General features: G+C 51.4%; 1 protein-coding gene and 1 long non-coding RNA gene across 2 annotated transcripts; one reads left to right on the forward strand and one right to left on the reverse strand.

Annotated features, from left to right (window-relative positions):
* Nucleotides 1-1,660: 1,660 nt before the first annotated feature.
* Nucleotides 1,661-13,943, reverse strand: LOC102942342 (zinc finger protein RFP). Its single transcript, XM_007070273.4, has 7 exons — nt 13,374-13,943; nt 9,075-9,170; nt 7,885-8,115; nt 5,954-5,976; nt 4,230-4,345; nt 3,626-3,658; nt 1,661-2,925 (listed from the first exon to the last, which is right to left on the reverse strand). Exons 1-7 carry the CDS (start codon nt 13,788-13,790, stop codon nt 2,414-2,416), a joined length of 1,428 nt encoding a protein of 475 aa, XP_007070335.2. The 5' UTR covers nt 13,791-13,943; the 3' UTR covers nt 1,661-2,413.
* A 2,294-nt stretch (nt 13,944-16,237) lies between these two features.
* Nucleotides 16,238-21,916, forward strand: LOC119567646. The gene is made up of 5 exons (XR_005227692.2): nt 16,238-16,714; nt 17,028-17,187; nt 17,358-17,453; nt 19,210-19,776; nt 20,615-21,916. It is a non-coding gene; the product is annotated as an uncharacterized LOC119567646 (long non-coding RNA).
* The last annotated feature ends 30 nt before the right edge of the window (nt 21,917-21,946 follow it).

The following is a 21,946-nucleotide window of genomic DNA, read 5'->3' on the forward strand; positions in this document are numbered from 1 at the left end:
GTGGGTGCCCTGACAGTTAGTCTGTTTGTCAGCAGGTTGTTGTGATTGTTTTGTCTATCTGTCTATGGACCTTTCCAGTGGGGGACAGGAGCGGCTTAAGCTCCCTAAAAGTGAGGGAGGGGGGAAGCAACCAGTGCCCAAACCATGGCCCCGGCCCCTGTGCCGCCCCTCCCCCCTGAGGCCCTGCCCCCACCCCATCCACCCCCAAGGCCCCACCCCCACCCCGCCCCTTCTCCCAGAATAAGATAATATGCATGCTTTGTGTGACTCCAGGGCTTGTGTCAGCCAAGGGCTTTTCATTCATGGATAATTAAAGCAAAGAAGCTAACTCTGGGGTTCTGCAGGGAGTTTAAACCATGAAGTCTTTAAACCACGATTTGAGGACTTCAATAACTCAGACACAGGTGAGAGGTTTTTTGCAGGAGTGGGTGGGTGAGATTCTGTGGCCTGCGTTGTGCAGGAGGTCAGACTAGATGACCATAATGGTCCCTTCTGACCTTAGTATCTGTGAATCTATGACAGATCTAGAACCCAAGTCGGTGGAACGGCTGACACAGTCACACCACTAGCTGGCAGCCATGGTAGGGCTCTCTGGGTCGTCACAGACGCCATCGCGAGATAAACACCACAGGAACCGCCACCTCTGAAGGCCGGACTGACAGCTTCCCTCTAGGCCCCTGAACATAGGCACCGACTCCATGCGTGCTCCGGGGCTGGAGCACTCATGGGGTAAAAAAAGGGGTGGTCAGCACCCAGTGGTAGCAGTGCCAATCAGCTCCTCCCCCTCCCCCGAGCACCTCCTTTCCGCCAGTGATCAGCTGTTCAATGGCATGCAGGAGGCGTGGGGGCGGGGAGAGGGAGGAGTGGGGGCCGGAAGAGGCAGGGCAGGTGGGGGCTTGGGGGATTGGGTAGAGTGGGGGCAGGGCCTGGGGCAGAGTGGGGGTCGAGCACCCCCTGGGAACTCAGAAAGTCGGCACCTCTGCCCCTGAACCTTGTTTAAGCCCAGGAGGCATTTCAAGAAGTGTTTGTGCACGGAGCTGAGCTCCCCAGCCAGATGTAGTGACGGACATGCCTCCATCACCGGACATTTAGATCCCGAAGGAACCACATGAAGACACCTGAATACTACCCAGTAGAGGCGTGGGCATTTCTAAAGAGGCGAGAAAGTTCTTTTCATTGACATTGCCTTCCACTGGACTGACCCACTCTCGTGGCAAAGGGCATGTCAGTAAAAAGCAACCACCGCACCCGTCAGACAGTTCTGAGGGTTCTTGGCTTATTTCTCTCCAGTAGAACCTCACAGTGCCGAATCCCTCGGGAATGGAGGTTGTTCGTCACTCTGAAATGTTCGTAACGCCAAACAAAAGGATACGGTTGTTCTTTCAAAAGTTTACAACTGAACATTGACTTCACACAGCTTTGAAACTTTACTAAGCAGAAGAAAAATGCTGCTTTCTCTTTATTTTTTTTAGTAGTTTACGTTTAACACAGCACTGTATTGTGTTTGCTTTTTTTTTTTTTTTTGGCTTTGCTGCTGCTTGGCTGCGTACTTCCGGCTCCAAATGAGGTGTGTGGTTGACCGGTCACTTCGTAACTCTGGTGTTCGTAACTCTGAGGTGCTACTATATTGTGTACTAAACAGGAAAGACAAGGGAGCCCATTGGAGCGATCAAGACTCTTTAATACAATCATCTGGTGGATCATAAAGACATAGAATCCACTTGCTAAAACAATAACACTGTAAAAATCCATAACATTTTCTCCACCTCCTTCAGGACCCATCTTTTTGTCCCCCGCCCGTCCTCACCACACAGCCTTGAGAAATGTGAAGTGAACCACAGAAGTCAATCGGTTTTAACTCTGAAACCGAAAGAGGGCGATTTCATTCGTCGACCTTGTTAACCCTTTGACTGCCCATCGCTTTTAGCAGAAACATCCACAGTCCCAAACATCCTTAAAGCCCCACTAGCCAGCAGTCAGAGCCTTCAAATTCTCCTTCTCCCAACAATGTCAATAAACACATGAATGGGAGCCCGGAAACTGACCGTGTGGGAACAGAGTAAAATAAACCCAATTCAGTGCCAAAATAAATACCCCATTTCACTTAAACTCAAATACTCCATAGGAAACAATTAGCTGGAGCTCCCACGAAATTTTGCCCAGAGGCTATAGAATCCAGACAACTTGCTACAGAATTTCTAATTCGTTCACCCTTCCGACACCTACAATCCTCCCCAAGAACAGAGGATGAAGACACACAGGCTGGGTCATGAGGTTTGCTTCTCTAGCCCAACTGCTTCACTTTCTTCCTTGTTTTGACACCTCAGAAATACACGTCAGCTTCCAGGATCATAAAGCTGGGCTTGTCAGAGGCCAGAGGAGCCCGGTTCATGGGGATAGACTAGCCCATAGCTCAGGGACACAGCGTGAGCTGGGATTCCCAGACCCAGAAGAAAGGGAAGATTCTTTCCCCATTGAAAGAGGCAGGATGGAAAGTGAAGACTGGGGCCTCGTTATCAACATCAAAAAAAGCCACCTGCCCCCTTTCGTAGTCCAGAGAAACTCGGATCCTCCCAGGCCTCCTACTCAGAGGAAGCAGGGTGTCGGGGGAGGTGTAAGCCTGGTACTGTCCCCCACAGAGGCCCACAGCCCAGATCCCCTGGGAGGGGTCCAGACTAAGCCATCCCTTTCTCCACACAGATTCTCGGGCGATCCCGACAGTCCAGAATCCCTGCTGCCCCAGGTGCACTTCCCAGTCGTTCCTCCCCGAGGTGAATCCCTCCCGGCCCAGCACGCAGCAGTACGTATCAAATCTTTTGGGATTGTCGGGCAGATTCTGAGGCGTGTCCTCCCACCACACACTTTTCCGATCCTCGGCCAGGACGAGGTGGGGATTCGCCGTGTCCGGATCCAGAGTCACATTCGCTGGGGAGAGAGAGAATCAGAACATTAGGGGCAGAGCTCAGCCCTTGGGGAGGCTGGGACCATTTCTCACACTCCCCAGCAGCCCCATCCTGGCTGGGACACTCCCAGCAGTAGAGAGAGACAGGAGAATCATGCTGCCTGCTGCAGAGATATCCTGTACCCAGCCGGAAGGCAGCCGAAGGGAGAACGCAAACCCCAGTGTACATGGAATGATCCTGGAGGGTTGGAATCAGTGACCCCGAATGAGAGCAGAGGCCTCTTCTTTGTAACAAAGAGTTTAGATGGTCACTCCAGCCCACGGGGAATGGAAAAGGCACCAACTCAAGACTCCTCTTCCCAGACCAGGGGCGGGGTGGAATTTTGATACATGAGAAATCGAAACAACTTCCAAATTTTCCAATTTTTAGCAAAGCTGTTTTGCCATTTTTCAGTGGTGATGGGAGCTGATCAGTCTCCATATAGCCCGGCAGCCCCCTTCTCACTCCCATGGGATAACAGCAGTTAAAGGGTTACTAATACTGGGGTGCTAAAGGCCTTCCCCCTTTCCTGTAAAGCTCCTTCTTCGTTGCCAGGAGGCTACTTTGTCCGACCTCAGAAACTTCTTCTGCAAGCAAAGCCCAAGCCACAATTCTCATGTTCTTCTCAGTAGGGAAATATCCCTGATACAAGTAACTTTTCCAGCTGTTTTCCAGACACTCACCCCATTCCACCTCCAATTCAGACGGCAGAGACTCTAGAGAGAGGAGAGGCATGTCATGGTGTTATCGTTAGGAGAAGATTTCTGCAATTCACCAGTCTAACAGGACTTTAAAGATGGGAAACAAATGGAGGGGATGGGACAGAGCTATCCAGACAGAGAGAAATTAAGGTGGACAGAGCATGAATTCATCCCCCTACATACAGAAGGGCCAGGCCAACATCTATGCACCTCTTGAATCTCCATAATACAATTCAAGTGAGAGACGATGGACCATTGTCTCTCAGCAGAGGGGTGAATTTCACCTCCTGCGAATTCCTAGGCAGTTTGAAATAAAAGAGAATCAAGAATATGATTTGATCCCTTTGTGTTACGGTACCAATGGTGTCATCCCCAGTATATCACACTCCTCAGTAATTAGGATAGATGAGTAAATCCATCTATGAGAACACAATGATATACACCTCTCCAAACCCTACCCCTAATTCAGGGATGATGATATATTCCTTTACAGTTATTTAGCTGGGCTTTCCCTTGGCAGCCAATTGCCTAGTGCCTAAATCCTCCCCGTCACAGACACACATCTGGATTTCCACCCCCTTGGTACCTTTGAATTTCCTCAGTGTCTCCTTCAGAACAATATTTTTTTGAGAGAAATTGCTGAGTCTCTTTTCCACGTCAGGAAAAATCTCCAGTGGCTGCTGGAAGTCCCCCACCTTGCACCTGGAGGGAGACAGACTTTTTAGTGATCGTTCTTTATTTTATCAGCTCATAACATGACTTTCACGCCAGTGAATGCTGCTGGACTAAGCAGCCAGGGTTAGGATTAGGGATAGGTGCATAACTCCAGTTGAAATCGATGCATAATTAGGTACCTAAATATTTTTGATGAGCTTGATTCCTGTGATGGGGGTGTACAACCCCCAGATCATACAGGAAGAGGTTAAAGCCCAGCCAGGGGCTTCATTAACCCTGGGTTTAAGACTGGAAGGTGGACTTAAAAAACGGGAAGCCCAGCAGTTGCGGGCCTGATGGGGAAGGAAAACAGACAGGCTGCTTCTGTGTGGAGCATGAAGCGTGGCCGGGGCTAGGAGCTGTCTGGGGATGGCAGCTGCCGGAGCCCACGGCAGGAGGGCAGGCCTGTACTAGACTGTTAGTCTGACAGAAGTCTAGGCACATGGTGCTGGGTGTTGAGACAGGCCCTTGCAGATAGGAGCCTGCCTGTTAGGAAGGAGGTTGGAAGTAGACTCCAGCTGGGCTGATGATTCTTTTGACTGGCATTTCTGTTGGATTTTGACCAGAGGACTCTATTACCCTGGAAGGAGCTGAACAACTGTCTTGGCTGGAGGACTAAGCCACCTCTACAGGGGAAGTGGGCTGAAGATCATGTGGAGAAACTGAGGCATCACCACTCCGCACCGGGGGCAGGGGGGCATGCTGGGAAGGTACCTCTGTCACAAGCCTGGACAACTAATTTCTCTGTGGCCCCCATCCTCCCAAAGGAAATAGAAAGGCATTTAGTCATCTCAGCCTTTTGGATATCATTGCCACCAAATGTGTCCAGCAAGAACTGGACTGAAAACCCCAACCCAACTCCCCAAAGACTAATCGGGTGGGGAAGATTTTTGATCATGGCTGATCTGGCCAGGGTCCTAATCCATGACAGAGAGGTGAAAAAACCCAAAGCCCACTGCCAGATGTGTCAGTCCCTCAGGTATCCAAGTTACTCAATACACACATTCAGATGACGGACGAGTCCCTTCCCTAGGATGGCTAATTCTATAGTCTAGTAGAAATGGAATCTACCCTGGGGGTTTGTTCAGCAGTGGGAGATTTCTATACCAAAGGTGACTGTGCCCCACAGGCTGAGCTAGGGAGACGGGGCTTTATTTATTCAGGGAATGGCTTATACTGCAATCCTGGGATGTGACTGCAGTGCCAGTTAACGTACCTGAGGTAGCTTTCATTGAGCAAGCTCAGGTAGTGGACAGTAAAGCCGTGGCAGAACATGCTTCAGCATAGGTGAGTAATGACCCAAGATTCTGGGCGGGTTTATACAGACTGTGCAAAAGCACATGCCACTGAAGGTTGGTTGCTCTCAGTACGTGAGCTGTAGGCCGGCTAGGAGTGAAAACTATACCCCAAGACTGCAGTATGGACCCTTAGTTTATACAGTCAAATTGAATCGTGCTTCCCTTGGGGATCAGAATCAGTCAGTCATCCCCAGCTAGAGAGGAGAAGCTGAACTGTGCCCTGGACCATGTGCTTTGCTGCTGAGTTGTGGGGCGAGCTTCCCACACAGTCAAGTGGGAGGGAGAAGGAGCCATGTACCTGTTCAAGGTGCTTCTGATGTCCTACAGGGGAGAGAGAGATACAGAGAGCTCAGTCCCACAGCGATAACAATCAGAATGAACAACGAAGGGTCTTTGCACCTCTCCATGCATTTTATCCCTATGACCCTCTGCTCTATTTGGTGAGCACCAGTGCTTTGTTAATTTTGCACCTTCTTGACACTGCCCCTTTTAAGAACAAATCAGTTATTATGATCAATCAGTTCCAGAGTGGAGCAGGCCCCTAGGGGTCAGGATCTGGTCACACGAGGATCTGAACGGAGCAGCGCTGCTGGTGTGCCCGGCTGGTACATGCTATCTAACCGACAGACCTTTATTGGCCAGCACAGATTGACTACCCTTGTGCTTCACGGCGTGGGGCAGGATTTAGATCTGGGTTCAGTTGCTCGCCCAGCTCCTTCCTCAGTGGCCTTGGCAAGCTTTACTTCATCTTGCCGTGCCTCGTGTGTGAAATGAGGATGCCAGCCTCTAAACTCAGACTGTACCTACATTTTCACTGTAAAAGTCCCCCAAGCTTCTGGCAGACAGCATCCGATGTCCAGGCACCTATGTCACGTCCAAGCCCCAGTGAGATCAATGAACCAGGGGAAAAGAGCAGCTCCCGTTCCTAGCTTTCCCATACGGCCTGATCAGGTAAGCACAAGAGCTTGGAGATGGGGTGGGAGGAAGGGGAAGAGGCCTCACTGCACTGGAGAGTGATTCTCATTCTGTCTCTGGCCTAATTAATATGTAAATAAAAGCGCAATGGCTTCAACCAGCAAGACCCACTGCAGTCCATCCCCTAGGGCAGGCACTTGCCTAAGAGGTAGCAGATGCCCTGCTCATCAGGGCGGGAGTTGAACTGGGGTCACCCACAGCCTAAGCAAGGATGCTAACCACTAGGCTACAGGTTTCTGAGGGCAGAGCCTGCTTCATCCCCTCACCCAGCCATTTTGTCTGGCGTTAAGCAGGTGCCTACGCCAGCAATTCTCAAACTGTGGGTCGCAACCCCATTTTAATGGGGTCACCAGGGCTGGTGTTAGACTTGCTGGGGCCTGGAGCCAAAGCCGAAGCCTGAGCCCCGCTGCTCGGGGCCAAAGCCCAAGGGCTTCAGCCCTGGGTGGTAGGTCTCAGGCTTCAGCTTCAGCCCTGGGTGGTGGGACTCAGGTTACAGGCCCCCCGCCCAGGACAGCAGGGCTTGGGCTTTGGTCCTGCCTCCTGGGGTCATGTAGTAATTTTTGTTGTCAGCAGGAGGTTGCAGTGCAATGAAGTTTGAGAACCCCTGGCCTAAGCCCTTCTCACAAGAAATGCCTAAGCGAGGAGAGCAGGTCCCGTTTGTGGCTCCCAAGCAGAGCTAGGAGGCTCCCTACATCCCAGGTTTAGGCTTCTAACTCCGGGCTTAGCACACTTCCCTCTCATCAGCATCTCCCATCGGCTGGCTGAGGCAGCTCCCCGCCAAGTGTGCATTACATAGGGAGCCACAGCAGCTAACCCGGGCTTTGTGGACACCAATGATTTTCAAGGGGCTGAAAAACCAAGTGTTGCAACGCTGAGTGAATCCAGGCCAGCGTGACAATCCCTTTGGAGTCCAGGGAGATTACTGAGGAACCCAGGAAGCTGAATAGCACATACCACCTCCTCAGCTGCCCTGGAACCTGCATGGGGCATAATAAAGCAAAAACTTTCCGCCAAACCCCACAACCGTGGCCGCGCCAGGGGAGGAAGAGCCTTCTCTGGCCTATTATCCCCGCCGCCCATGTTCGCCCAGGATCTCAGCACCATGACAAAATGTGAAGTAAAAAAATCAACATATTTGAATGAAGTACCATAAATCCCAATGAAAAATGATTGGAAAACAAAGATAATATACAGCGAAAGTTACAGACACTGAGTTTCCTAGGCTCCAGTTCTTGCCTAGAATGGAGGTCTCACCTGCAGGAATTCACTCACTGGCTGCTGATACTTCTTCTCTAACTGACTGATCAGCTCACAGAGACGGGAAATCTCCTCTGAGAGTTTAGCAACACTTCCATTCTGCCGGTTCACAATCTCCTTCTCCAGCTCTCCCAGCCGGGCCAGCAGGAGCCGCTCTTGTTCCTCCAGTAGATGGCGCAGCTGATCAAATTCAGACAGGATCTTGCACCTCTGGGTTTTCGTCTGTTCCTGTAATGAACAGATTAAAACAAAGGGAAAGGAAAGGCAGGTCAAGAACATAGAGATTCAGGGGACACATAACTGGGCCCTGAATGTACAGGAGGGTGACTTTAATTGTCCTTAAAAACCTCCAAGGTCAAGGATTCTACAACCACCCCAGTTAACCTCTCCCAGCGTTTAAAGCTCTTCAGAGTTAGGAAGCTCGGTGGCCAGTTGCTATCGCTGATGTCTCTTCCCTTCCTCCCAGGGTCACACACAATTTATCCTCATCATGTTTGGCTGAGAAACCTTCTATGGTTGCTCATACTTTTGAGGCAATATCTGTCTCTCACTTCCTTGTATTTAGTCTGCTGGAGTAGAAAGTGTCTCTCTCTGTCCCATTGCCTGCTCAGCCCATCCTCTCTGGGTTTAGACCAGGCGTTCTCAAACTTTTGTTTGCTGGGACCCCCTCTGAAAATATTTCAGGCTGTGACAACCCAGCCCCCGCACACCAGGCCATCCTTACTTCTGCGCTGCGGCTGGTGGCAGTGCTGCCTTCAGAGCTGGACGACTGGCCAGCCGCCACCGCCCTGGCGACTCCCCCACAATAGTCTTGCAACCCCCTTTTGGGTCGGGACCCCCAGTTTGAGAAATGCTGCTTTAGACTGTGCTTTGCACCTCCCGCTTTCCACCCCTAGTTTGTGGCCACCGATCTTGCGTTTGGAGTAAGTCTGCTTTATTTTCGCACAGGGCCATTATGGTGAAGTAACTGCCAGGGTGATAGCTCCGTGCAAAAGATCGGGAGCAGCCTAACTTCTTGCTGTTTGATTTCTTCTTGCCAGTGACCCTGTGTGTTTTGCTTTAAGGGCTGATCTGTCAACGTGAGTATCTTTTGATTGTTATTGTTCACTGGTCAAAGAGTGAGGCTGACCCAGGGAGAGAGAGACCCACACCCATGTCCCTGCAGGGTAATAACAATGGGCACCTACCAGATATTCCTGGCGTCTCCTTTCTCCAGTTACTTTAAACCCCAGGAGCTTTCTTCTCTCTTCTTTCAGAGTCTGCAATTGCATCTGGATTTGTTCCTTGGCGGGGAAAAGTGCTCTGAATGAGATTTCACTGAGGGTTTGGGGGGGGGGGGGGGCTATTTTCTTCTGTTATTGATTTTCTTATAACAATACATAACAAAAGGGGGAAAGGGGAAGTAGACAGTAATCAATATGAATTTAAAGTAATGAAATGTGAAAAATTGATAAGGGAGGCCAGAGTCATCAGGGGGAAAAAATCACAACTGGCGAGGCTAAGGACAAAAAGGAGGAGTTTTTTAAGCATATCAGAAATAAGAAACAAACCCCCTAACAATGGTATAGGCACATCACTACATCATGATCATGATAAACTTGCTATGAACAATGCAGAAAAGGCAGACGTGTTCCATAAATATTTCTGGTCTGAGCTTGGGAAGAAGCAGGATGCTCCATTCTACATGTGAGGATGATGGAGTATTTCCCAGCCCATTCGCAACCAAGGGGGATGTTAGAAAACGTCTAGGAGGGATAAACATTTTTAAATCAGCATTCCCAGATAACTAACTTCAAAGGAAAAGGAGTACTTGTGGCACCTTAGAGACTAACCAATTTATTTGAGCATGAGCTTTCGTGAGCTACAGCTCACTTCATCGGATGCATGAAAGCTTATGCTCAAATAAATTGGTTAGTCTCTAAGGTGCCACAAGTACTCCTTTTCTTTTTGCGAATACAGACTAACACGGCTGTTACTCTGAAACTTCAAAGGAATTAGCTGAGGAGATCTCCAGCTGGCTGGTGTTAATTTTTAATAACTCTTGGAACAACAGGGAAATTCCAGAAGACTGGAAGTGTTCTAATGTTATGCGAGTAATCAAAAAGGGCAATCAGATGATCTGGGTAATTTTAGGCTGGTTAGCCTATCAATTCTGGGCACAATGCTGGAAAAACTGATATGGGATTCAATGTGAATACAATTAATGCCAGTCAACATGGTTTTATGGAAAACAGGTTGTCAAACCTGATTCCATTTCTTTTTTAAATGAGATTACAAGTTTAATTGTTGACTGTACAGATGTACTGTACTTACGCTTCTGGAAGGCATTTGACTTTTAATCAGAATGTTGGGTAATAATGCAATTAGCACTATACAGTGTCAACAAAGCCCATGTTACAGGGATTAAGGACTGCCTGACCTGTCTCAAAAAAATAGTTTTCAATAGGGAACCACCACTGAATTGGGGCATTCTGCAGGGATCGGTGCAAGACCTAAAACTATTCAACATTTTTATCAATGATCAGGAAGTGAATATAAAATCAATGCTGACAACATGTGGGGATGATGTGAAGATTGGTGGAGTGGTAGATCATGATGAAGATAGGTCAGTCATATAGAGCAGTGGTTCCCAAACTGGGGTTTGTGAACCCCTGGGGGTTAGCGGGAAAAAATTTCCTAATGGCAGACAGAGCTGTCCCTAGGGACCCTGGAGAGTACGGGGCCAGCAGCCCAGAGCCCCAGGACTTCCAAGAGCTAAGCAAATCAAAGCAAGCATATCTATCACACTGAGGAGGTTTAAACTTTGAGACTCCTTATAAGAAATGGAAAGGGAGGTGGTTATTTTTTGCTGTTTTTCAAATTAAATAGGCAACTAGTACTGTTTTTAAAATTATTATGAAGAACAAGTTTAAGCTTTGTTGTAACATGCGTTGTTTGCCTGGACTGCTCAAGACCTGAATGCTTGTGTAGGAGGAACTCTTCGAGTTGGCTTCTTAAATACCTTCATGCTGTTTCACATCTGATACTCCTTGATGAAACATAGGAGCCTTGTCTTATAACAGGCTTAATCAAAGTGATACAAGCTACGAAACTGAGATCTTGGAAGAGTGTTGCCGTTTTCATAATGTAATAAAAATACTGTAATGATAAATAATAATAATAAATAGTGTGTAACAAGCATGTCATAAAAACAAATTTTATATTTCCAAGATCACTGCTTTTATAGGTTTCAGAGTAACAGCCGTGTTAGTCTGTATTCGCAAAAAGAAAAGGAGTACTTGTGGCACCTTAGAGACTAACCAATTTATTTGAGCATAAGCTTTCGTGAGCTACAGCTCACGAAAGCTTATGCTCAAATAAATTGGTTAGTCTCTAAGGTGCCACAAGTACTCCTTTTCTCACTGCTTTTATAATTTATACTCAGGTAAAGAAGAAAATCCCTGGAAATACTCATTTTTAGGAGGGGGTTCGTGAGACTTGACATTTTAGTGAAATGGGTTCACAGATTGTTAAAATTTGGGTACCACTGATACATGGGTCATTCGATAAGTTAAATGTATTTTACAATCAAATTCAAAGTTACACATCTAAGAACGAGGACTGCAGGCCAGACCTACAGAAGGGGAGACTGTATCCTGGAAAGCTGTAACCCTATAATGCAGAGGTCCCCAAACTGTGGGGCATGCCCTCCTAGGGGGTTGTGAAAGAACGTCTGGGGAGGGGGTGCAACGGGACCCGGGCCAGCCCCCACAGAGGGCAGGAAGGGAGCACCACCCAGCCCCTCCCTGCCTCCAGCTCTGCTCCAGTCCCACCCTTCGGTCCCGCCCACGCCTAGTCCCATCCCCAGCCTCGGTGCAGCTCCGCTCCTGCTGAGGCTGGGGGCAAGGCCGGGAACGGAGCCACACCTGGCCGCAGGCCCGGCTGCCGGACCCCACCTCAGCTGGGCTGCGGGTCTGCTCCCGCACCTGGCCCCAGCCTTGGCCCGGCCCTGACCCACCCCCAGCTGCAGCCCCAGCCTCGGTCCCCTTACTTCTGTCCACCCTCCCTCCCCGGCCTGGAGCCGTGGCCCTGCTCCTGGTCCCAGTTGCGGGAGGGAGGCAAGGGGGCATGTCCCTCAAAAGTTTGGGGACCGTTGCTGTAATGGATTTAGAGGTCAGTGTGGACAAAGGGTTCGACATGCTTTCCCACTGCGATGCGGAGGCTGATATGATCCCTGGATATATAAACGGAGTCGTGACTAGTTTGTACATTTTTTGACCTGTGTATATGTTCATGGTGAGGCTGATCCTGGATATTGCCTCCCGTTCCGGAGGCCACATTTTTAAAAGAATGATGAAAAATTGGAGAGGGTGCAGTAAAGAGCCACAAAAATGACTGAAGGGCTGAAAATAACAACTTAGGGCTAGGCCTACACTTGAACCACTATAGTGGCGGCTGTAGTCCTTCATTGTAGCCAATCACTTCAGCCGTGGGAGAGGTTCTCTGGCCGTTGTAGTTAATTCACTGCCCCAAGAGGCGGTAGCTAGGTTGAGCAAAGAAGTGGGGTAGCACTGTCTACACTAGGACTAGGTGGATTTTTCACATCCCTGAGAGATGTAGCTATGTCAGTGTAAGTGTTCAGTGTAGGCCAGCCGTTACAGTGAAAGATTTAAGGATTTCGATCTGATTATTTTATCATGACTATCGAGAGGTGACTTGATTAGTGCATAAATACTTTCAAAGGGGGGGAAAAATGCCAGGTACTAAAGGACTCTTTAATCTAGTGGATTGGGTGATAATGCAATAAGAACAAATGGCTGGAAATTAAAGCCAGATCATTTCAAATGAGAAATAAGGCACAAAATGTTAAGAGTGAGGGTGAGAAGCCAGGGAAGTGGCAGAGTTTCTCCAACTCCTGAAGTTTTCTGATCAAAACTGCATGCCTTTCTGGAAGTTGTGCTTTAGCTAAACGCAGGTTGCTCGGCTCGATACAGGGGTAACTGGGCAAAGTTCTGTGGCCTGTTTTATATGGGAAGGCAGACAAAATGATCATACTGGTCCCTTCTGGCTGTACAAGAACTGCCAGACTGGGTCAGACCAAAGGTCCATCGAGCCCAGTATCCTGTCTTGGTCGACTGTGGCCAATGCCAGGTACTTCAGAGGGAATGAACAGAACAGGTAATCGTCAAGTGATCCATCCCCTGTCACTCATTCCCAGCTTCTGGCAAAAAGAGGCTAAGGACACCATCCCTGTTCATCCTGACTAATAGCCATTGATGGACCTATCCTCCATGATCATACCTAGTTCTTTTTTGAATCCTGTTATAGTCTTGGCCTTCACAATATCCTTTATTAATCTAAGGGAGGCGTGGTCACTTTCCCTCTACAGATTCGTGTACGTGAGAGATTATCTGACTCCTGCTCTGTGTCGTTTGAAATAGAGAAAAGAATAAGGATTTAAAAAAAAAAAGCTGGTACAAAAATGGCGCTCAACAGTAGTTTCTTACCTTGTAATCCTGGATAGCTTCTTCTATGGGAGCCACAGTGTGAAATCTGTGAGCGCGGGACTCTCTGCAGATCAGACAGATGAGGCTTTGATCCTCCTCACAGAACAGTTTCAGACTCTCCTGGTGGGTCTTACATGTCTTCTCCCTTCCTGCCCCTTGGGCAGCCTGGCAACTCAGCCGTTTGGCTATTTCAGCCACATTTGCTAACTCCCGGCTGGGCCTGAATTTTCTCTTCAGGGCCGTGCCTCTGCACTGAGGGCAGGACAGTTTGGCCTCCGATTTCTTCCAGCACTGCCGGATACAGTCGCGGCAGAAGTTGTGCCCACAATCGATAGACACCGGGTCAGTAAAATAATCCAGACAGATGGAACAAGAAACTTCTTTTTGCAAACACTCCACAGGATCAGGAGCTGCCATGGCCGACTACAAGGGGGGGGAATGAAAAGGTTACTTTCACTTTACAGTCTCTTCTGCCTTGGTCAGCAACTGGGCGGTTCCCTTTCTGAAGCTCCTTCATTTTCTGAGCTGTGAGGAGTTGCAGTCCCTGGGGAGGGGAAATTCCCCCCCCACCGCCCCCGGCAGGACACAGTATGAAATTGCCATGTCGCAAGCCGCGTCAATAGGACTGAGGCTGGTCTACACACAACACTCGGAGGCTTGGTCAAATTCTGTTCTGGCCGCTGAGGGCTGTGCCGCTGCAGCGTGTAATAGCAGGATTTTGTTTGTATTTTGTATAATTTAGAATAAAAAATAAAAGCATGTTAATAATGTAGCATGTGTTACATGTATTAATGTATGACATTATCCATATGATTCTGAAAGCAGAAAGGAAGGGTCTAGTGGGCCATTGGTAAAGATGCATCTGCCAGAATCTTGTGTCTAAAGCAGGGCCTTGGAGCCACAGCCAGGCCATGGGAAGAACTGCGCGGGCAGCTGTGGGCAGCCGTGGACCCTCCAGCCTGAGCCCCAATGTCCACACTGGTTTCAGAGTAGCAGCCGTGTTAGTCTGCATCCGTAAAAAGAAAAGGAGGACGTGTGGCACCTTAGAGACTAACCAATTTATTAGAACATAAGCTTTCGTGAGCTCTAGCCCACTTCATCGGATAGCTCACGAAAGCTTATGCTTTAATAAATTTGTTAGTCTCTAAGGTGCCACAAGTCCTCCTTTTCTTTTTAATGTCCATACTGATATTTTAAAGCCCTGCAAACACAAGTCAGCTAAGCCAGGCCAGCCACAGCCAGGCCACAGACAGTGGGGTGCAGACATACCTGTACTCCCAGGCCTCTGTGCTGGAGCCCGCTCACTCCTAGCAGCTTCTGATCTCCCAGACCATCCTGCCCCATGCCTCCTGCTGCGCCTGTATGGAAAGCAGGAGATTCCTGCCTCGGTGCTGATTAAACGGCTCCCACTCAGCCAGGTTTGCTAGAAGCTAGGAATGGGAGACACGGGATGGCTCACGTGATGTGATGATCCCCTGCTCTGTTCATTCCCTCTGAGGCACCTGGCATCGGCCACTGTCTAGGGTTGCCAACTTTCTACTTCCACAAAACTGAACACCCTTGCCCCACCCCTGCCCCGCCCCTCCTCCAAGACCCCACCCATGCCCCGCCCCTTTTCTGAGGCCTCACACCCCACTTACTCCATCCCCCACCCCCAGTCACTAGCTCTCCCCACCCTCAGTCACTTGCACATTTTCACCAGCCTGGCTCCGGGGGCTGGAGTGCAAGTTCTAGCTGGGGGTGCAGGCTTAGGGGTGGGGCCAGAAATGAGGAGTTCAGAGTGAGGGAGGGGGCTCCGGGCTGAGGCAGTGTGTTGGGATGTGAGAGTGGGTGAGGGCTCCGGCTGGGGGTGCAGGCTCAGGGGTGGGGCCAGGGATGAGGGATTTGGGGTGCAGGAGGGGGCTCCGGACTGAGGCAGGGTGTTGGGGTGTGGGAGAAGATACGGGCTCTGGGCTGGGGGGTGTGGGTTCTGGGGTGGGGCCAGAAATTAGGGGTTCAGGGTGCAGGAGGGGGCTCTGGGCTGGGGCAGGGGGTTGGGATGCGGGGGGGGGGGGGTAAGGGCTTGAGCTGGGGATGCCAGGCTCTGATGTGAGGCTGGGGATGAAGGATTTGGGATGCAGGAAGGGGCTCTGGGCTGGGGGGTTCAAAGTGTGGGAGGGCGGCACTTGGAGGGGGGACCAATGTGCGGAGTCCCCTGGCTACCCCTATTCATAGGAGCTGGAGTGGGGACATGCCAGCTGCTTCCTGGGAGCCACGCATCGCGGAGGCTAGCAGGAAGCCTTGCCAGCTGCGCTGCATGGTGCCGCCAGCCGGACAGTCAACAGCGGAGCCACCAGAATCCCTTTTCAACCGGGTGTTCCAGTCAAAAACCAGACACATGGTCACCCTACCACTGTCAGAAGGAAACACTGGCTAAATGGACCTTGTCTGAGCCACTATGGCTGTTCTTATGTGGTGATTTGGGAGTCAAATAACTGAATTCAATTATTTGGGTTTTTTTGCGAAGAGTGACTATGAAGTGAGCTGTAGCTCACGAAAGCTTATGCTCAAATAAATTGGTTAGTCTCTAAGGTGCCACAAGTACTCCTTTTCTTTATGCCTTTAAAGTTTGTTTTCCCCTAGGGAACAAAATTTCTCTGTCTGACTTTATTTCCAGTGTAAATTTCCTGTTAACCTGAGTTTAATACTGTCCCCAGCACACAGAGGATCATATTTCTCACCAGATCCCCCAGGAGCTGGGAGAAGTCACAGACAGGGCTCAGCCAGTGAGACAGATCCAGGAAGGGAAACACCCAATTCCATCCTGTGTTCCTCTGCCAGAGGGCTAAAAAATTTTTCTATGCATCCTATGAAGTGGGCTGTAGCCCATGAAAGCTTATGCTCTAATAAATTTGTTAGTCTCTAAGGTGCCACAAGTACTCCTGTTCTTTTTTTGAAAATTCAAACTAACTTTTTGTTACCCCTTTCCCGCCGGGATCCATTGCCTGCAGACTGCCCTGCAGAAAGTCTCTGGGATGAAACGTCTTGTCCCATCTGCCTAGAGTATTTCCAAGAGCCAGTACCGGTCTATCCACTGCGGGCACAACTTCTTCCGGGCCTGCATCAGCCAGTGCTGCGGGGAAATAAGTACAAACCTTTCCTTCCCCCCAGTGCAGAGAAACTGCCCGGCAGAGAAACCTGCAGCCCAGGAGGGGAGCTAGTGTGTGAGAGACACCAGGAGGCCCTGAAACTCTTCTTTGAAGTGGATCAAACCCCAATCCGCGTGGTGTGTGATAGATCCAAGGCTCTGAGCCAGATCTCACACGGTGGTTCCCATAGAAGATGCTGCCCAGGAGGACAAGGTAGGAAATATTTGCCCACTAACAATATTTGTACCGGTGGCTTTTTCCCAAACCTAGATTTCAGAGGCCAAAGCTCAGCAGTTCAGACAGACCTCCAGGGGTCTGGCACCTTACTTGTGAATTTCCAGATGTTCGGATGTCGGGGTTCCTTTCACCTGAACTCCATCTTTTCTGCCTCTTTATTGGTTGTTATTTGTTAATTACAGTGATCTTATCAGGAGATTTACTCTTAAGTTACTGATCTTGGCCCTCAACCTTAGGACTAATTGTTGATGAATTTTTAGAGCAAACCTGCCTCCCTCTGTTTTACCAGCAATCAGCAATGTGGGAGCAGAGTCGGAGGCCAGTGCTACATATGAGAGGCCAGTGCTACATACGGAGGCCTGGACCCAGCTTGCGTTCCTAAGATGAACTGGCTGTCCTCTGTGACCTGCTGTTCTCCCCCAGTTCCTGCACCATCCATGGCCTGGCGTGTGAGTTGCCTTGGGGGTGCTCTCCCGGCCTGCTGCTGGGTTAAATAAGCTGGAAAGCTAAATCCATGCAGCAGTGTTATTGTTGGGGGGAGGGGAGGATCATTGATCCTCATGCTCCAAAAGAAAAAAAATAACACCCTCCCCGGCACCCCCCATGTCCCTTTGCCCAGGAACAATTCCAGACCCGACTGCAGGCTCTGAAGGAAGAGAGAGAAAAGCTCCTGGGATGGAAACTGACTGGAGAGAGGAGAAGCTCAGAGTACCTGGTAGGTGCCCAGTGTTGTTACCCAGCAGGGCCGTGGGGATGAATGTCAGTGAGGGAGGTTTGTGTGTCTCTCTGGGGCCGTGTGCTGCTGGTTTGGGATTGTGTGTGTCTGTCTCTGTTCCCCTCTGTGGGCTGGAGTGGGACTGAGACTCCTTGCCTGGCTCTGGGGCTGGGGCAGATTCCCCAGGAGCTCTGGGCAGCCCTGGGGCCGGGCAGATGCTGATCGAATCCAGCAGCAGGTGGCCAGTCCCGGGTTTCCAGTGGCGCCATGGAGTCAGGCCCATGGTCAGAAGGGGCCCCGGCCTGCTCTGGTTGCACAGCGCTGTGCCCCGAGACCCCACTAGCCTGCTGGCTCCCCCGCTCCCATCACTTGCTCTTCTCTGCCCCCTGGCCTCACCCACTGGCTCCTCTCTGCCCCCTGGCTGGACCCCAGTGCACCTCCAGCTCTGGGCAGTCTCTGTTTCCCACCACCTGTGGGGCCCCACCTGTCTCCCTGGAGCTGAGCTGCCTGGGACTGATGCAGAAGCCTGGCCAGTCTCGGCCAGTACAGTGTGGGGGGCTTGGCTGGGCCCCTCCAGGTAAGTGGGTCCTGAGGGAGCCTGGCCAGGGCAGGTCCTGGCCTGGCTGATCATGCCACTCCCGAGGAGCCGGATCGATTCCCTGCCCTGGGACCAGCCCTGGCTGTGCTGCCGGCAGGGCCGGTGAGGGTGGCCGGGAGGCAGGGCATGCGGCAGTGGGTCTCTGGGAGGTCGGGGGGGGGGGGGATACTGGGCTATGAGGGGGCGGGGAAGATCTGTGTGTGTTGGGGCACTAGAGAGTGGGGATTCTGTGTGGGGTGCTGGGCCATTGTGATGGGGCTCTGGGCAGGGGTGGCATTGTGCAGGGTGCTGTGCATTTCTGGAGTGGGCCTGGGGGGGCACGGGGCACAGTGGGTCCAGGGGGGCTCTTGCCATAGGGAATGGGGGGGGTGTTTGTGTTGGGCGGGGGGCTGTGTGGCATGGCATGGGCCCACCCCTGCAAGGAAGAGGCATGCTGGCAGCACAGGGCCGGGCAGGCCAGTGTGTGTCTGGCAACTGCCAGTTTGGAAATAATGCCCTTGCACTGGGCTGGGCGGAGTGGGGCTGCCCCCTGCCATGCCATGCCCCATTGCTCCTGGCTGGCCCCTTGCTCTGGGGACTGACCTCCCTGTGCCATGCTCCATTGCCTCCATGGGGGCCCCCAAATATGTTTGGAGCCGGGCCCACACAAGGTTAATCCGGCCCTGCAGGTGGCCAGAGTGATGGGGAGGTGGGCTCATCGCCAAGGCTGCATTATGGTCAGTCCCTGGCTATCAGAGAGGCTCCCTCGGCCCTTCCCAGCCCCATCACACGCTCCTTGGACAGTCTGCTGGGCTCGGCTTCAGGCTTGAGCTTCCTGCCTGTGGCCTGGCCTACACTACAGAATTAGGTTGACGTAAGGCAGCTTATGTCGCCGAAACTCTGTAGACGTCTACACTACCAGGTCCCTCCTGCCGACGTAACTCGCCCGCTACATCGACTTTATTACCCCGCCTCCGCGAGAGGCATAGCACTGAATGAAGTCGACGCAGGGATCGCTTACGGCGGCTTAAGTGGCCTCCGGGAGTTGTCCCACAATGGTCCACGGTGACCGCTCCGGTCAGCATTCTTAACTCCGCTGCCCAGCAGCCGGGTACACGGGTACCCCTCCCCTGTTAAAGGACCAGGAGCTTTAGAATTTCCCATGTCTTGTTTGTTCAGTGTAGAGAGCTCACCTGCCCAGCTGAGCATGTGGGGTCCACGCTCCAAACGCTCTCCTGCCTGGAGTCCGCAGGAGGTGTTGGATCTCCTTGGCCTGTGGGGAGAAGAGGGTGTGCAGGCAGAGCTCCAATCCAGCCGTAGAAATGCAGATGTCTCTGAGAAGATCGCTCGGGGCATGGTGGAGAAGGGCTATCAGAGGGACCCATGGCAGTGTCGCGTGAAAGCCGAGGCGTGGCAGCTCGCGTAGCAGAAGGCAAGGGAGACGAACGGTCGCTTTGGTGCAGCACTGCCGACCTGCCCCTTTTACAAAGAGCTGCCTGCCATCCTCTGCGACGACCCCCACCCCCAAGAGCCGCCTGGAGTCCTCGGAGGAGTCGGAGTCCCAGGGCACTGCAGGCAGTGGTGAGGTGGAGCTGCTGGTCGAGGAAGAGGAGGAGATGAACGGGAGACAGGCGAGCGGGGGATCCGTTGTCCCAGGGAGCCAGGAGCTGTGTGTAACCCTGGAGCAGTCCAGCCAGTCGCAGCACTGCAGCATGGCTGACCGCGATGCTGGGGAGGGTACCTCTGGTGAGTACGCAGTTAGCATTAATATTGTAGGGACACGTGTTCTTATTTGCTATTTTTTATTGAAATAACCAGTGGAGGTAGAGTGGCTCTCTGCTTCTCAGTGCCTGGACCAGGTAGGCAGAGGGTGGCCTGCGAAAGAGATTGTTTATGTACATTGGGATGTCCCAGGAACCCTCCACAGAGATCTTCAGGAAACTTTCCTGGAGGTAGTCTGCAATCCATTGAAGGTTTCTGGGGAGGGCTGCCTTATTTCTTCCACCGCGGTAGGACACTTTCCCGCGCCACTCCAGTATTGATTCGGCAGGCATCATCTCAGTACACAGGATAGCAGCATAAGGATCCAGTCTGTACCTGAACTCATGCAGCAGCTGTTCCCTTTCCGCCTCTGTTACCCTCAGGAGCGTGGTACCAGCTAGGGTCACCTATGGGAGATGGTGCGAGTATTCATTTCAATTGCTCGAACTGCAAACACTAGTGCCTGTTTCCCCCCGCCCCCCCCGCTGCCTTGTGATAGCTTGCCCCTACCCCATCACCAGAACCCAGGGGCACAATGGGGAAGGGGTGCTGGAATCAGGGGGTGGAGGGGGGCATGGCTGTCTGCTGTTTAACATGGCCATCATTTGGGAGACAGGGGTCTGTGTTCCCCCACCCCCACTTCTGCAGAAGCCCCAACGCCCCTGCCCCCAGGCTGGGACAACAAACCGGTCCAATGAACACCTTGCAGAAAGGCAAATGTTCTGCTGTACATTTGCAGGGATTCAAGGGAGTGATTTTTATGCAGGAATTCTGCCCTAGACCCTGGGTCTACACTGACAATGGTTCCTTTGTGCTTTTACAGCCAGGAGTGCAGCCTGGGGCTCTCCCTCCACATTGGCAGAGAGGCTCTTCCAGATAAGACGAAGGCCAAAGAGAACCTGAGACGACACACCGAATGAGAGAATGAACACCTCTGGGAGGGCAGACACCAAGCCGAGGACCACTGTCTCGGAAAAAACGGACGTTCTGCGCAGGGCGCAAGCCAAGAAGACTGAGCGTGGCATGCAGCAGGAGGTGCTGGGGATTCTGAAGGAACAAACAGACATTTTGAGGCGTCTGCTTGACCTTCAGGAGAGATACTTTAAGTCTCGACTCCCACTGCAGCCCCTCCACTACAGCACTCTAACATCACCCTACTTCCCCTCCCCTCCTTGCACACATTCCACTTGGCGTAGCGGCCCAATGCAGTATCCCTTCCTCTCAATCCCCAGGGAGGGTGCACGGAATCCCAGCTGCCCATTCACTGATGTGTGGCAGGCCGGGTCCATGCACTTTTAAACAGAAGGGGAATGTGCATTCCCCCTCCCAGTTGTATATTCCCCTGGGGTTTCCAAGGTTTACCTCCGTGGCACGTATTTCTGTTTCTGTGTGCAATAAAAGTCCATTTCTCAAAAACGAAACCATCTTTATGACTTCAAAGTGAAGGCGGAGGGAAACTGAGGCACTCAAGGGGGTTGAACAAGGTCACACAGAGCTGGACCTGTACATAGAACCCAGGAGTCCTGGCTCCTATCCCCTTCTTGCTCTAAACATTAGTCCACACTCCTCACACTCACGGCAGCCACTGGAGTAGCCCCTGTGAGGTATGTAGTATAGGGTCTCAGCCCATTCTCCAGGCATCATTTCCCCCCTCACTGGCAGTGCCTTTGGAGAGGCCAGGGGCTGAGTGGACTGTGGGGTGGTCGCCCCAGCTGTAGCAAGGGAGGGGGCTCTCGTGGTTGAATCAGGTGGGGGCTGGGAGTCATTTTCAGAGCATAGTAAGAGGTGTATTTCCAAGGTTACATTACTACACAAACAGCTGTCAAAGCAAGGTTCAGACTATTGGCAGGCACAATGCAGAAAAGCAACACCCATTACCGGGGGTCATTAATCAAATGGATTTTCAAAGCCACCCAGAGCCGCATTGCTCCCCGCTGAGCTCCTGATAGCCCCGGTAGCTGTTTGCTCAAAAATAGCAGCCAGCTGATCTACCGCCATGCCCCCACCCCTGTGGAAACATCTCTCCCTTTGCCCCACAGAAATTATGAAGCACACAGCAGGCAACGATAGCGAAGGTTAAGATTCTGTCACGGTTCTTTTTACTAAAAGTCACGAGCAATAAACAAAAATACACAGACAGCCGTGACCTGTCCCT

This window comes from Chelonia mydas, chromosome 14 (genome assembly GCF_015237465.2).
Source record: "Chelonia mydas isolate rCheMyd1 chromosome 14, rCheMyd1.pri.v2, whole genome shotgun sequence".
Lineage (NCBI taxonomy): Eukaryota > Metazoa > Chordata > Testudines > Cheloniidae > Chelonia > Chelonia mydas.

Excerpts from the sequence above, each read along its gene's own strand:
- LOC102942342 (XM_007070273.4), bottom strand. The coding sequence starts at position 13,790 with ATGGCAGCTCCTGATCCTGTGGAGTGTTTGCAAAAAGAAGTTTCTTGT. Across the intron at positions 8,116-9,074 it reads GGAGACGCCAGGAATATCTG|GAACAGACGAAAACCCAGAG; the intron begins GTAGGTGCCCAT and ends TGTTCATTACAG. Across the intron at positions 5,977-7,884 it reads CAGTGAGTGAATTCCTGCAG|GACATCAGAAGCACCTTGAA; the intron begins GTGAGACCTCCA and ends TCTCCCCTGTAG.